Source organism: Malus sylvestris, chromosome 15, assembly GCF_916048215.2.
Source record: "Malus sylvestris chromosome 15, drMalSylv7.2, whole genome shotgun sequence".
Taxonomy (NCBI): Eukaryota; Viridiplantae; Streptophyta; class Magnoliopsida; order Rosales; family Rosaceae; genus Malus; species Malus sylvestris.
Window position 1 is genome coordinate 36,327,614 of NC_062274.1, and position 14,339 is coordinate 36,341,952.

The 14,339-nt window shown below is 37.6% G+C and overlaps 1 protein-coding gene across 4 annotated transcripts; it reads right to left on the reverse strand.

The window, feature by feature from the left end:
* Positions 1-282: 282 nt before the first annotated feature.
* Positions 283-9,297, reverse strand: LOC126602098 (bifunctional 3-dehydroquinate dehydratase/shikimate dehydrogenase, chloroplastic-like). 4 transcript variants are annotated; one of them, XM_050268911.1, is made up of 12 exons: positions 9,058-9,297; positions 8,420-8,679; positions 7,985-8,090; positions 3,378-3,596; positions 2,798-3,144; positions 2,621-2,684; positions 2,372-2,480; positions 2,126-2,269; positions 1,704-1,852; positions 1,312-1,474; positions 1,166-1,210; positions 283-670 (listed from the first exon to the last, which is right to left on the reverse strand). In XM_050268911.1, the coding sequence occupies exons 1-11, from the start codon at positions 9,076-9,078 to the stop codon at positions 1,167-1,169; spliced, it is 1,626 nt and encodes a 541-aa protein (XP_050124868.1). In that variant the 5' UTR covers positions 9,079-9,297; the 3' UTR covers positions 283-670; position 1,166. The 4 variants fall into 4 exon arrangements, with proteins under 4 accessions (XP_050124868.1, XP_050124870.1, XP_050124867.1 ...); XM_050268913.1 differs by having other exon boundaries at positions 283-684; XM_050268910.1 differs by having other exon boundaries at positions 283-733.
* Positions 9,298-14,339: the final 5,042 nt, after the last annotated feature.

The following is a 14,339-nucleotide window of genomic DNA, read 5'->3' on the forward strand; positions in this document are numbered from 1 at the left end:
TTTTTTTTTTTTTGTGTTTACTTTCTTTCCCATTTGCATTCCTACGGTTTTGTAGAGTTAAGTTACATTATAAATAGTTCATCTGGACCTTAAGTTTGTAATCAATTAAACTTTTAGAATTTTTTTTTATTTCCTCACAGATTCCGAATTGCTAATGAACTTCAGCTTATTTGCTAGTAGATTCTAGTGTGGGAATTTTCTTTGATTTTCTTTGTCATATATCCGCTGCGTCACACAGCTCTAGACAAAATTACATAACCAACAAACTAAAGTAACAAGATGTGCGCACAACTTAAATATTTATTAAGAAACAATCATGAATGTATATAGGATATGCACGTCAAACACAACCAAGAGGCCACACGTGCCAATATGAACACCACAATATCACAAGTACAAAAGCACCAACAACACGATACAATTCCTCAACAGTGGGGAACCGACATCTAACCTCGCAACACTCGCGAGGACTGAACCATGGAAGTAGTAGAACCACAACCAAAAAAAAAAAAAAAATTATGAAGAAAAGACCGCACACCCTTTGATGATTTTGCAACTCTCAGTATAAAAGCACTACTCTTGAGTTACCTCCAACAAACGCCAAGCGTCCTCCTCGTAGTCTTTGTCATGCGTATAACCCAAATGAAAAACAAAAGTCACCACCTTAACTCTGAACAACAACCACTGCTCAAAGAACTGAGTTTGATGACTAAGGCTAGGGTTTGGAGTTTTTCTGGTATCAGCAGCATTATTGAATACATAAATTCGAGTCATCAAATAAAAAAAGAATGTGAACATATGCGGCAGAATACAAGGGATTTAGCTCAGAGAGATTTATCAGTATACCGGGTACACGTATCAGTACACCAAGTGTCATAATTTAATTTAAGAAAAAATATTTCTTTTCAAGTATCCATCCACTTATATTATGACCGAATCGTGTTCCCATTTTACTAAAGAAAAAAAATCTAAAAATCTCCTTACCTCTACAAGCTGCAACCCATGGACTAGACCTAATGTAGGTTTGCATTTTGGGCATAAATTAACTTTTCTATTAACCCTTCTTAAGAAAACAAAAAAAAACTTAGAAATGTAGAAAAGCATAAAATTCAGAACCATTTACATGAAAACGGTAAAACGAGAAAAAATAATTAACACAACTAACCTCAGGAGTGATTTTCCATGACTTTTCTAAATAGTTCCTTTGGAGCTGCAATTGACATTTTTTTTTTTATATAGTAAGAGTCAATTAAATAGATACCATGTTGTTGGTAGAATTTTAAATTTTCCTTCAATATAGATTATTGTTACCTGGCAATCCAGTGAACTTCTCAAACTGTTCATATGCCTGTCCTATGAACATCTCCAACCCACTCACAATTGTGACACCACATTCTTCTGCTTCCCTCAACAGTCTCGTCATTTTTGGGGTGTAAATGGCGTCGAAAACCAATGAATAATATTTCAGAGCATGCTGCAAAAATAGAAAAGGTAGTCCACTCGAATCATGATTTCTAGTGTCCGTCGATGATCGTTTTAAGAAAAACTTGTGTGAGGCTGTTCTTCTAACATGACAGTACTCGGCCGCACAGTATTCCAGTTAAAAGATCCCCAAGATAAGATCACATGTACAAACTTTTAATTAATACGAGGCCAACTGATCGTATCGGTAATGCAGCAATAGAAATGTGAGAAGCACAAACCTTGGAAAGGGGTGTGTCACCAACGTTCGGTTGCATTCCAATCGATGTTGTGTTTGCAAGAATCATGCCATCCTCTGGAGGGATATTGCATAGATCAGCAAGAGATACCGCGTCACCACCTACGGTGTCTGCAAGTTCTCTGGCTCGATCTTCATGAGCAAAGTAAATATATAAATAAATCGATATATATCAAGAAAGAATAATTAACCTCAATGTTTCTTTCTATAAGACATTTATAACCTAAGTGACGAATAATTATTTAGAGGCTTACGAATGTAGATTGTAGAGCAATAGTATGTGCAAACCATCAAAGAGGAAGAATACATGAATATGCCAGTGAATGAAATGGTCTGAAAGCAAGCACAGAGAAGAACACGAAAACGAATAGTTTATGGAAGATAGAAACAAAGACAGAAGTAAACCATATGTGCGATTGGCAATTAGAATCCTTGCTCCCTTCTGCTTTGCACCATAGGCAAGTGCCTTGCTTGCACCACCAGCACCGATGACAACAAACAGCCTACCAGCTAAAGGGGAACCAGTTACACTGCCAGCATTAGGCGAACCTGTAAAAGGAGATTCATGTAAACCTACGGAAAGGTTCTTACAATCACAAACATGGAAGAGAGCGTAGAGCTAGCTTCTACAAAATATATAGGAAACCTAACCTTTCAGGCCTTCCTCAATAGCAGAAATTGCACCAACATAGTCCGTATTGAATCCATATAGCTTCCCGTCAGTTGGTCTCCTTATAATGCAGTTAATAGCTCCGATTGACTGAATATTTTCGATCAAGAGATTCAATTCAATCAAGTACAAGTAGTACAAGTCGAGAAGAAAGTTGATATATAAGCAATTTAAAAGAGGTCAGCCAACTCCTCCAAAATAAACTGCTAGCATCTTAGTATGATAATTACCTTTGCAACTGGATCAACCTCATCACAGCACTTAACTGCAGCTTCCTTATGAGGAATACCAACGCTGCGTCAGAATTGAAGATAAGAAGCTGTGAAATTGAAGGAAAATGTCCGACAACAAAATGTACATGGATATTCTACTATTTAGACACTAAAATACTCAACATAAAATTGAACCTGAATCCAGCAAAATCCATGCATGAGTATGTCTGGAAAAATTTTGCAATATCATCTACCAACAAATGTGCATAAACACCGTTGAAACCGACTGAATTGAATACTTCATTGTACAACTTTGGTGATTTGCTGTGACTGACAGGCTTGCTGATGACTCCAAACACTTTTGTGTCGGGCCCTATCTGTCTGAAATTGTATAAATGTAATAGATCCTTGACTGTAGGTTGAGTAGGAGCAGAAATTATTCCAGACTCCAACCTACCATAAGTAAGATAACCGCCAAATTTTGCAGAAAGTATCCGTGAAATCAAACCCCTCTCGCCCAGTACAAGTCCTATAAACGGAACCTGAAATTCCAGGAAGGAGTAAATTTTCATTTGGATAAGAAACAGATACCTTAATTATTTAAGTTAAAGGAATACAGAAACAGGGAATTTATCTCTAAACAGCCTGATATCTAGTATCTACTCAGCACAGAAAATTCATAACACAAAACTAGACAAGTTCTCAAGAATCTGCAGTCTCCTTGATCTACATAAACGAATAATTATATATGCACACACATACACACAATCCTTACTTGAGAATGAACGGTTATTTGAAAAGTGCGTGCTACATCTGTTATATCCAGGGAAGTGGTTGCAATCTTCACTATGTCAGATCCAGTAGCTTGTATTCTTGCTACAAGATTGCCAAGAGCCTCCACAGATGGGGTATCTTGAAAGTTGTGAGAAGAAACAATGACTTTTAAAGTTTCTGGCCTCTTTCCATTTATAGAGTCGATGAATTCACGAGCAACCTTCAAAAAGAAGTGATTAGATTAGTAATAGGTAATCTTTATGATAATTTTAAATTGGAAATGCAAAGAAGCAAATTTCCTAGTATGTTTGTGATGATGGTACTGATAAGAGTAGCTTATCTACATTTTAGGTGGAGGTGAATGTGCAGCCCTTCTTCATCAATATTATTTCAAAGAACCAGCTGAGTTATAACTAGCAGTGTGCACAAAAACGACATCAGTTGTTTTCAAGAACAGAACACTTGCAGTAAGCCTCTTTTTCAGCCATGAGATACGACGACCAAATTTTTTATCTCTTTGATGATTGTGTAACTTGTAAGAATTGTAAAGTTATAATGGGAGAGAGCCTGGTTAACCAACATCGCATGTTGGTGATGGATGCACATATCAAAATACATAGAAGAAAGAACAAGACCTTGAAGTGTCCAAGAACAATATGGGGGAATCTAAAAGGAGAAAAACATGTCACTTTCAAAGAGAAAGTACTCGCCCAATGCATTGGGATACAGAAGGAAATACTAGCCATATGTGGGTTCCATGGCTAGTTGTATCCTAAAAGTTGCAAAAGCAGTATTGGGAGAGTCCAAAGCTTTTGTTCCACATCAAAAGTAATTTTGGTGGTGGAAGGAGAAGGTACATGAAAAAATTTAGGCTAAGAAGGAATGTTGTAAAGCCTAATACAAGGATACAACCCATGAAAAGTGTGAGAGGTATAAGATAGTGAAGAAAGAGACGAATAAAGCCCTGAGAGAAGCGAAGTTAGCTGCTTTTGAAGATATGTATAAGCGATTGGATATCAAAGAAGGGGAGTTGGATATCTATAAACTGGCTAGAGCAAGGGAAAGGAAGACAAGAGACTTGAACCCAACAGGGTGTATGAAGGATGAGAAGGAAATGTTCTAGCTACGGAGAACACGGTTAAAGACAGATGGAGAGCTTATTTTTATAATCTATTCAATGACGAGCACGAAAGGAATACTTCTTTGGGTGAGTTGAGTAACTTGGAAGAGTGTAGAAATTACTTTCTGCTGCCAAATTAGGAAAGAAGAAGTGGTTGTAACTCTAAAAAAGACAAAGCATAGAAAAGCAGTGGGTCCCAACAATATACTTATTGAAGTGTGGAAAGTCTTGGAAGAGACAAGTATAGCATGGTTCACAAACATTTTCAATAAGATTTTGAAAATGAAGAAGATGCCAAATGAGTGGCGAAAAATCAATCTCGTACCCATCTACAAGAATAAGGGCAACATACAAAATTTCATGAATTATAGGGGTATTAAGTTAATGAGTCGTATAATAAGCTTTGGGAAAGAATAATTGAGTATAGATTGAGGCAAGAGACCCAATCTCAAACAATCAATTCGGGTTCATGCTAGGTCGCTTGACTGTGGAGATAATCTATTTCTTACAAAGATCAATGGAACGATATAGAGATATGCAAAATGATTTGCACATGGTCTTTATAGACTTGGGAAATAACATAAGACAGAGTCCCAAGAGAAATTCTTTGGAGGATTCTTGCGAAGAAAGGAGTACGAATTGCATGTATGGTGGAGCAAGGATTGCAGTAAGAACTCATAAAGGACAAACTGAAAGTTTTTCCATAACCATAGGGTTACACCATTGCTTAGCTTTATGTCCTTACCTTTTTGCATTGGTAATGGATGAGTTAACGGGACACATTCCAGATGATATCCCCCAGTACATGCTTTCCGCAAATCATATAGTATTGATAGATGAAACGCATGAGGGAGTAAATGTGAAGTTTAAGTTTTAGCTGGAGGTGTTTGAATTTAAAGGTTCTCGCCTAAGTAGGTCAAAGACGGAGTACATGGAATCTAAAGGTCTTCACCTACGTAGGTCAAAGGCATAGTATATGGAATCTAAATGTCTTCGCCTAAGTAGGTCAAAGACATGGTACATGGAGTCCATGTTCAGCGGGAATGGGGGTCCAAATGAGATAGAGGTGAACATTGGAGATCAGGAAATACCAAAGAGTGAACGTTTTCACTATCTTTGATCTATCTTCCAAAAGAACGGAGAATTGGTTGGAGATCTTAACCATATAATACAAGCAGGATATGTGAAATGGAAAAGTGCATTGGATGTGTTGTGTGATCATCACATGCCACTAAAGCTCAAGAGAAAATTTTATCGAACGACAATAAGGCCAGCAATACTGTTTGGATCAAAACTTGAACTTTGGGCTTAGGAAAGGGGCTGGCCCAAAGGGATGCCTAAAGGAGAGTCGGCCTAAGCCCAGCCAAAGCCCAGAAAGCAGAAAAGGGGCTTTTCTGACTTGGTGCAGCTCATGAAGACCACTTGCTCACCTACCCAAAAGCCAAGTGGTATAGACTGACCAGCTATACAGCCCATAAAGTACTTTATAATGGCAGAACAAGTAATATAGCTGATGAGTCACTGCCTCTCAAGTTGCATTCGGGCAGGGCTGCTGCTATAAGAGGCCAAGCTGATATGTCTATAAAAGAAGAAAGAGAAATCAGAATTAAGGACACTCAAACAAACAAACAAATGCAAGCACAAACTCTGCTCACAGCCAGATTTGCCTTCAGATTGAAGCTGTAGCAGCCCAAGCCTTCATCCCTCTCGGGACAAGCCTTCACTCAAACCCTTGTAATAGCTCTGCTACCCTGTTCAACCTTGCTGTAGTATCAATTTCTCTTTGTAAAACTCCTCTCTTTACCTCTCCCTAAAAGCTCTCAGACACTCAAACAAACAAACAAATGCAAGCACAAACTGTGCTCAAAGACAGATTTGCCTTCAGAACGAAGCTGTAGTCAGCCCAAGCCTTCATCCCTCTCGGGACAAGCCTTCACTCAAACCCTTGTAATAGCTCTGCTACCCTGTTTAACCTTGCTGTAGTATCGATTTCTCTTTGTAAAACTCCTCTCCTTACCTCTCCCTAAAAGCTCTCAGACCCTTGATAAGCCACAAAGATAGGAACCTGCAAGACGACCAAACTTGCCCGACAAGGTTAAACCTTGCCCGACCTTCTTTGTTTTTTGTCTTTTCATTCATTAGCCTAGCAATATGTTGTATACTTCCAGTTGTATTCAAGTTATTTCTAGTAAGATGACTATTAAAAGAATCTCTTAATGCTGGGATCCGATTTGAATATATCTTCATTGTTCAAACCAGATCTAAGTTCTAAGCCCTCGGGCATGTAAATTTGATCAGTTGAAAGTCCTTGGCCTCAAGGCATAAAAAAAAACCTTATGTGGACTTAACCCATCCACGATAACCCTTGATAAACAAGAAGTCCGAAGTTACTTGGGGCGCAAGTAATCGACCTACCCCTTAGTTTTATTTCTATTATATTATGATTATCATAGAACGCTTAAGCATGGAACGGATTCTGATAGGAAGCCTCAAGGCCTACACCTAAGGCCCCACAAAGGCACCTATTTGGATTCATTCCATTCCGCGGCCTAGAATGTTTGAGTATAAGAACGAATTCTGATGGGAAGCCTCAAGGCCTACACCTAAGGCCCCACAAAGGCACCTATTTGGGTTCGTTCTATCTCTCAGATTCGGGTATTCAGAAGTACAATAGTTGTAAGGCTCCTACAATCAATCGAACGAATATTATATGTTCGAGCACTGGTTTAGTTATTGATGGGAAGCCTCAAGGCCTACACCTAAGGCCCCACAAAGGCACCTGTTATAACTAACACGGTTTCTCGGGCATACGAGAATGTTGGGCGGTCAAGCATCACCACGTGCAAAAAATGAGTGTAGCAAACATGAGAATGCTTCATTGGATGTGTGGGCACACGAGAAAGGACAGGATTAAGAACGAGGATATCCGAGGTAAAGTAGGAGTGGTGGCAATTGAAGATAAAATAAGAGAAAATCGGTTAAGGGGGTTTGGATGTGAACCAAAGACCTACAAATGCTCCGGTTAGAAAATGAGATTATGAGATAGAGGTTTAGGGCAAAAGGGAAATAGGAAGATCTAGGAAGACTTGGAAAGAGACTTTAAGAAAAGACATGGAGTCCTTGGAGCTATCAGAAGACTTGACGCAAAACCGAGCTCAGTGATGTTCTAAAATTCATATAGCCGACCCCACTTAGTAAAATAAGACTTGATTATTGTTGTTTTGATGGTTTTTACCAATGTTCACCTAGATTAAATGTGGTGTTGTTATGATGGTTTTTACCTGCGTTCACCTAGTTTAAATCTGTTAAGTGTTTTTCACATGCATTTTAAAAGTACAATTCATCCCAATAAACGAAAAAACAGAAAAGTATCAAATGGAAAATGGGTCCATTAGAATTTCCCTATTGCCATCACGTTAAACTTATGAAGATCCAACCGTGGCAAATAACATAAATGACTTAAAAGTGTACATTTGTAAGAGAGCAACCTGAAGCTCGACATCAATGTAATCAGCTCCAAGCTCCATCGCTAATCGAAGTGCATCCAGTCGAGTTTTTTCATCACCATCGTACTGGCCACCTTCCCATATTGGCCTACAAAAGTTCATAACTGTCAGCTGATAGTACAAGACAACTGGGAGATTCTTAGGGGAGGAGATCACAAAGCAAGCTTTCAAGAAATTAATTAAGATCGAAACAGAGTATACTGCTAAAAAGAATCTATGCAAAACTAGTTGAAGAAAGTTGAGGTTTCACCATAAAACCGATTGGCAATATTGGAGAGTAGCCCAACCTATTTATAAGCCCATGCAGAGCCCCTTCTCATCAACGCGAGATTCATTCTCTAGTGACATTACTTAATGATTCGATTCAAGTAGTCCAACTCCTACCGAAAATGTTTTAAAAGGCAGGAAATGTCTCACCTATAACTGAAAAGTGTCGGCAAAGGGCACTCTTTCACTAGACGCTTGAGATCTTGATTGTGATTGAAAACCTTCAAACAATCCAATCGAATCTCCACAAGGTCAGCACCAACGGCTTTTGCCTCGCCCATATCGATCACCATCTGATCGACAGTCTCTGCCATTATCGGAACACAAAGTAAGGTCGAGTTCCTCGCCCTCATCCCGTTACCTTTCACTTCCAGTCCATCAGTACCAGCAGCAGAAGAAGAAGAATCAAGCTGATCAAAATTCAACCAAAACAGAAGACTGTCAGTGAGATCCATCATAAAACCAACTACTTATAAGCACATGCAAGCTCATTTTTTTTCCCTGACTTGGAATTCATACTCTCAACCGTCAATAACAACACAAAATACGATTCCTATATATCTTCATTTTCCATTCGATCTCTATATCTGATAGGATGTTAACTAAGAAAATTCAGGAAACTTTTTGTTAAGTTAAACATAGTCAGTCAGTAAACCTCCTCCATTTTGGCAGCTGAGTAAAACTACTCAAAAGTAAAGGAGGAAGATTCTGGTGAAGTACTTTTTTACTTTTCTAGTTAAAAGATGTTGGGAGATAAAACATGAGTGGAGGATCCAAGGTAGTGTTACCGTAATGTGATGAGATTGCATTGTTCTGTTGGGCCAAATGTGCAGCTGCTTTTGCTGCTCCTCCTTCCTCTTCCAAATGCCTGGTCCGTCAAGTTTGATGATAGAGAGAGATTCTCCGCCAATCAATGTTTTGAAATGTATGCAGGTATGTCTGTCTCAGAATGGATAGTAGTTGGGCAGTGCACGTCGCTTCTTTAAAGAGAGATTGCTTGTTTAAACTGCAATTAACAGGTAAGACTCGTGTTTGTGATTTAATTGCAGAAATGATCAATTTTTAATAACCTAGATATATTGATAACTTAATAATGATAAATGATAATATAACAATGACACAATAAATACTGATCATTTCTACCACTAAATATCAAAAACCTAATCATTTCTACTAATTTTTTTTAACAGTGTAAGAAGAGGGTGATTTGAACACTCTAACTCTTTTGAAGTTTAATAGATACGTGGCACTACATGATTCGAGTGTCGGATTGTTTCATTATCCTTGTTTTGGACAAATGGGCTCTGCTAATTATTGTATGGGTTCTTCCTCTCCTCGTGAATCCCATATGACTCTTTACTGTTTCTGCCGGGTAGGTGGCAAATCATATCATACCATCAAGGTACTTCATGCGATAAACTTGTCTCACCGGGATACATATCAGAAGAGTGCGTCATGTGTAAAACTTGTCTCACCGGCTGTACATATCTACTCCTCATACTGCTCCTCGTTTGGTTGCCCGTATAAGAAATCAGATAGGGTAAGTAATACGGTCCTGGGTGTTTGGTGTGATTATATACTAAATAGTCGGCCCAACGATACGCTCTCTCTAGCTTCCTCCCTGTCTCGCTTTCTCTCTATTTCCTTCTCCACTTCGTCTCCTGCACATCAAAATGCGAATACTCAGCTACCCACCCTACGTTGCAAGTGACGGCGAGAGCACCATCCTCTCCCTCACCATCAGCCTAACCCCGACTTCTCCCATCCTGAGATCTACTCTCTCAAACGTCCTCACACATCGACGTCGGCTATGAATCAAACCCATTCCTCCTCATCTCTCTAATTGTGTTCTTTCTCATCTGCCATCCATGGTGTTCTTGTGAACCCAACAACAACATCCCGACAAGAGATGTGGCTAGAAGGATTTCCTCTTTCAGATCTGCTTTAAGTTTTGAGTTTCAATTCTTGGTAAAGATTGAGCAATTGTAATTTTTGGTTGTATATGAGTGGAGGTTGATGAGGTTGGTTGGGATTTAGCTGGGTGAAAAGCAAAGGTGTTGCGAGGAAGATGGAGAATTTTTGGCTTTTCTGTGTAAGAAGCAAAAGGTCTGGGCAAATCTAAAAGTATCATGACAAAGTTTTTGTTTTGGGTGAAATTAATCAAAATTGAGGCACCTAAATTTCTATCTAAAATTTGTTTTATAATTACAGTATGGTGATTGGCACAATATCAAACATAGCACTAAATAGTCAATGTTTTAATCTGGTAGAGCATTGACTAATTTAGTTAGTACTATCCGATAACTAATTATCATATCCAACTGAAATAGTCAGTACAGTCTGAGCTACCAAATGAGGCTTTGTACTAACCTTAAAGCCAACTCCAATTTTTGGACCCAAGCTCAATATTTAGGTTTACTAAAAAAAAAGACTTAACCTTACAGACCTAATTTCAAAACGTAAAATGTATTAATTGTTGTAGAATGATTTTAACCGTAATATTTTTTCGATGGGATTTTTTTTGTAACTTTGAGTTATGTTATCTTAATTTAATTTTACGCATGTTTTAACAACAACAAAAAAATTAATTCAAACAAAATTTCCAAAATCAAACAAATCACACAAACCAACCACTTACCCAACCAAACTTCAATATACACATCAATGAACCAAATTTCAATACACACTCCAAATATTTATTTTATTATTTTGACCACTGAATTTATATTTCAGTCGTTGGATCTTTATTTTACCATTGAATTTGACAAAAATAAATATGGGACTGTTAGATCAATTCAAAGGATTGTCCAAGAAAAATGAAAAAATGAGTTTTATCTGGATCATTGATAACTAACAGTCCAAAAATTGGAAGGCCCAAATTCAAACCGACCATGACTGTTGGACAGCTAGGGTCCCTGCAATGTTGGGCCCAGTTATCTGCCACTAACTCCAAACCTTTAACTGCATTTTTTTAATAAAAAAAAGTGGGCTTCACTCAAGATTATTGGGTCAGTTAAATCTGAACCCAAATTTAGGTTTTGATTTGGGACCAACCCAATTTTTTTTTGTTTGGGTGGCATTTTTTGGGTTTAAACACATATATTTGGGTTTGAGTCCTTGCAATGGAGTTGGTTTAACCGTTGCATTCAAAACCAATGTTCTAAAAATTGGCCTAGGCAGTGGAGGACTGATGCAATTTAGGCCGAAATGTGGATAAAATCCGGTAAGGGCTAGGTGGCCACCTAGGCGAGCTAGGCTGGTTAGGCGGGAGTTAGGCGTAGGCTAGACGGTTCCCTTGTTTGTAACTTTTTTTAATTAAGTTAAAGGTTTTTCTAAATAACCTACTTAATTAGTGAATTTTCAAATTTGGTTTTTTTTTTTTTCTTATTTTTTGTTGCATTTGTCAATGATGATGGCAATATGGTTTAAGTTTTAAGTTTTAACTTTCCTAAATTCTCGATACAAGTATATTTTTATTTTTTAGAGTGTAAGTAGGCACTTATTTATATGTTATATAATAAGTTTAATTAAATCCGCCTAGTCCACCCAAGCGTTAGGCTCCAACCCGCTGCCTAACTAGCACTTAGCGTTTTTTAGAACCTTGCTCAAAACCAAATATTTAGTCCACTAAAAGACAGAATTTAGCTATATGAACAATGAATGTTACCCAACCCTCCAAACTTAATCTTGAAGACCTAAAATGTATTAATTGTTGCGGAATGATTTTAACCCTAATTTTTTTGGTAAGAATTTTTTTTAACTTCGAGTTAAGTAATCTTTATTTAATTTTACGAATTCTTTAACCTAAAAATAATTTAAATTCCACCAAAATTTTCAAAGCCAAACAAATCACACCACTCAACCAACCAAACTTCAATATCCACCGGTCAAACTACCTAAACAATCACCAAACAACAATAAATTTTCATTCCTCCATTCTCTATATAAAGGGGATTTGAACAAAAATCACAAAACAAATCACCCTTCATATCTATTCAAAGTGACACACTTTCTTATTTCAATGACTTCGAGACGTAGTTTGGCAATGAAAATGTTGTTGGAGTTTGATTGTGATGAGGAAAGCCATCAACAAGAGGTTAGGCATGTCATTGCTACAACAACTTCAATGTTGGCTGATTGATAGGAGCATTTTTATGCGACTTAGTTGGCTTGTTCTTGTGCATTTATGTTGTGTTTCCTTAATTATTTTAGTGTTTAAAGTCATTTTCGTGTGTTTTCAGATTCTAAGGACAAAGTATGCAAGAAGATGCATTTTGGAGCTTTTTGGAGCAAAATTGGGCTTGGAATGGTTATCACATACTTGGAGCAAAAGGAATGAACGAAATTGAAGATTTGAAGAAGAAAGGATTCCTAATCAACGAAGGATTCCTAATCAACGAAGGATTCCTACTCAAATGAGGATTCCTAGAAGAATGAGGATTCCTACTCTAAGAAGGATTCCTACTTGAAGTAGGAAAGTTAAGCCAAGGTTTCCTATTTTGGTTTGACCTTTCCTAATTCTAAAAGTCCTTATGTTCCAGCCACTTTAAAGACTTCATATGCATTCTAGGACACAAAACAAAGGCCCTAAACTTTTCCTACATCACAGCCGCACCTTCTTGCCCTTTCCCCTTCCTTGCCTTGCAAGGGAGAGGGTTCTTTCCTGTTTCTATGCATTAAAACACATTCCTATTGTGTTTTAATGCCTTGCCGCACATCCCTTGCACTTTCCTTTAGTTTTCTGATTTGATTTCCTATTTCTAGAAACTTTTGACTTAATTTTTGTTTACCTAAATAACCTAGGGTTTTAATTCCTGAAATCCTTTAAATAAACCTCATTTTTGCAGCCACAAACGATCCATTCACTCCCATTCACGCCAAAAACCATTCAACCTTCCTTGCCGTGCCCATCCTTCACCAATCTCCATAGTTTCTGACCCAAACACTCCTTGCCGCACCATACATCCATCCTAAACACAATTCTATACTTCCACACCATCCATAACCCCTAAAACTCACCACCAACCCTTGTGCCGCAGCAAAGAGGAAGGAGGAGAGCCCTTGGATGTGCTTGCCATTCGATTTAGGATTGCTGGAACGTTTTAGGTGTAATCTTTCTTTTGCTTTCAATGTTTCAATTCACTAATCTTTGTTTTGTGAGTATGAGGAACTAAACCCCTCTTAGTTAGGGGGGGATTCGAAACCATGTACATACTAGCAATATGAATTGATTACCTTCAGTTGTGATTTCATAAGTTGTGGATTCAATTTGTTTAACTGCTTGATTGATTACTTATTTGTGTATGTTTATTAAGAGTTCATGCTTAGTTTTCATGCATGAATATGATGCTAGAGTATAAGGGAGTTTCACCTAATAGTTACAAACTTATATTCACAAGTAGTGGAGGTCGCTTATAAACGATTGCGTTAAATGAATTCTTGGCACTAGTTTCATGCTCATCATAGTAACGAATGCCTCGTCAATACATATAGTTTTCATGATGCTTAATGATCTTTGATTGTATCTTTATTGTGCTTTTCACGTAGAGAACTTTTGAAGAATGCTTTGAATTGTTGTATGCGTTTTCCCATCCAATTCAATAACTTAAGGAGAACTTGAAGGTTAATTTAAACGGACCTAATTAACCTGGGGTGTTGAGTTTCATGATTTATCGAAAGAACAACTGAAAATTGGTTTATGTGCAAGTGTGTCGTGTGTGGAGAAGAACCCTCTAGCTAGCCTTCCATCCATAGTTTCATCCAAATTCGTTTTAAAAATCTGTTTTAGTTACAATCTGTGTTCTTTGTTTTCAAATTCGTCAAAACCAAATCCCTCATTATTTTAAAGTGTTAGACTAGTTAGAAATCAATTTAGTTTGTGTTTTTAAGTGTTTTGATTCAAGTTATAACCCAAATTCGTCCAAGTTTGTGTTAGAGTTCAAAACTGCCCAGAAAGTGTTTTTAAGGCAGTTTTGAGTGTTTTTGTGCTGTTTTGAGTCTTTTGGTTTGTTTTAGTGTTTTAGAGTTTAGTTTTTCATTCTTTGAGTCTAGTTTAGTGTTTCAAACTTTG

Excerpts from the sequence above, each read along its gene's own strand:
- LOC126602098 (XM_050268911.1), bottom strand. The coding sequence starts at position 9,078 with ATGCAATCTCATCACATTACG. Across the intron at positions 8,091-8,419 it reads CCGACACTTTTCAGTTATAG|GCCAATATGGGAAGGTGGCC; the intron begins GTGAGACATTTC and ends GAACTTTTGTAG. Across the intron at positions 1,211-1,311 it reads GAAGTTCACTGGATTGCCAG|CTCCAAAGGAACTATTTAGA; the intron begins GTAACAATAATC and ends TGTCAATTGCAG.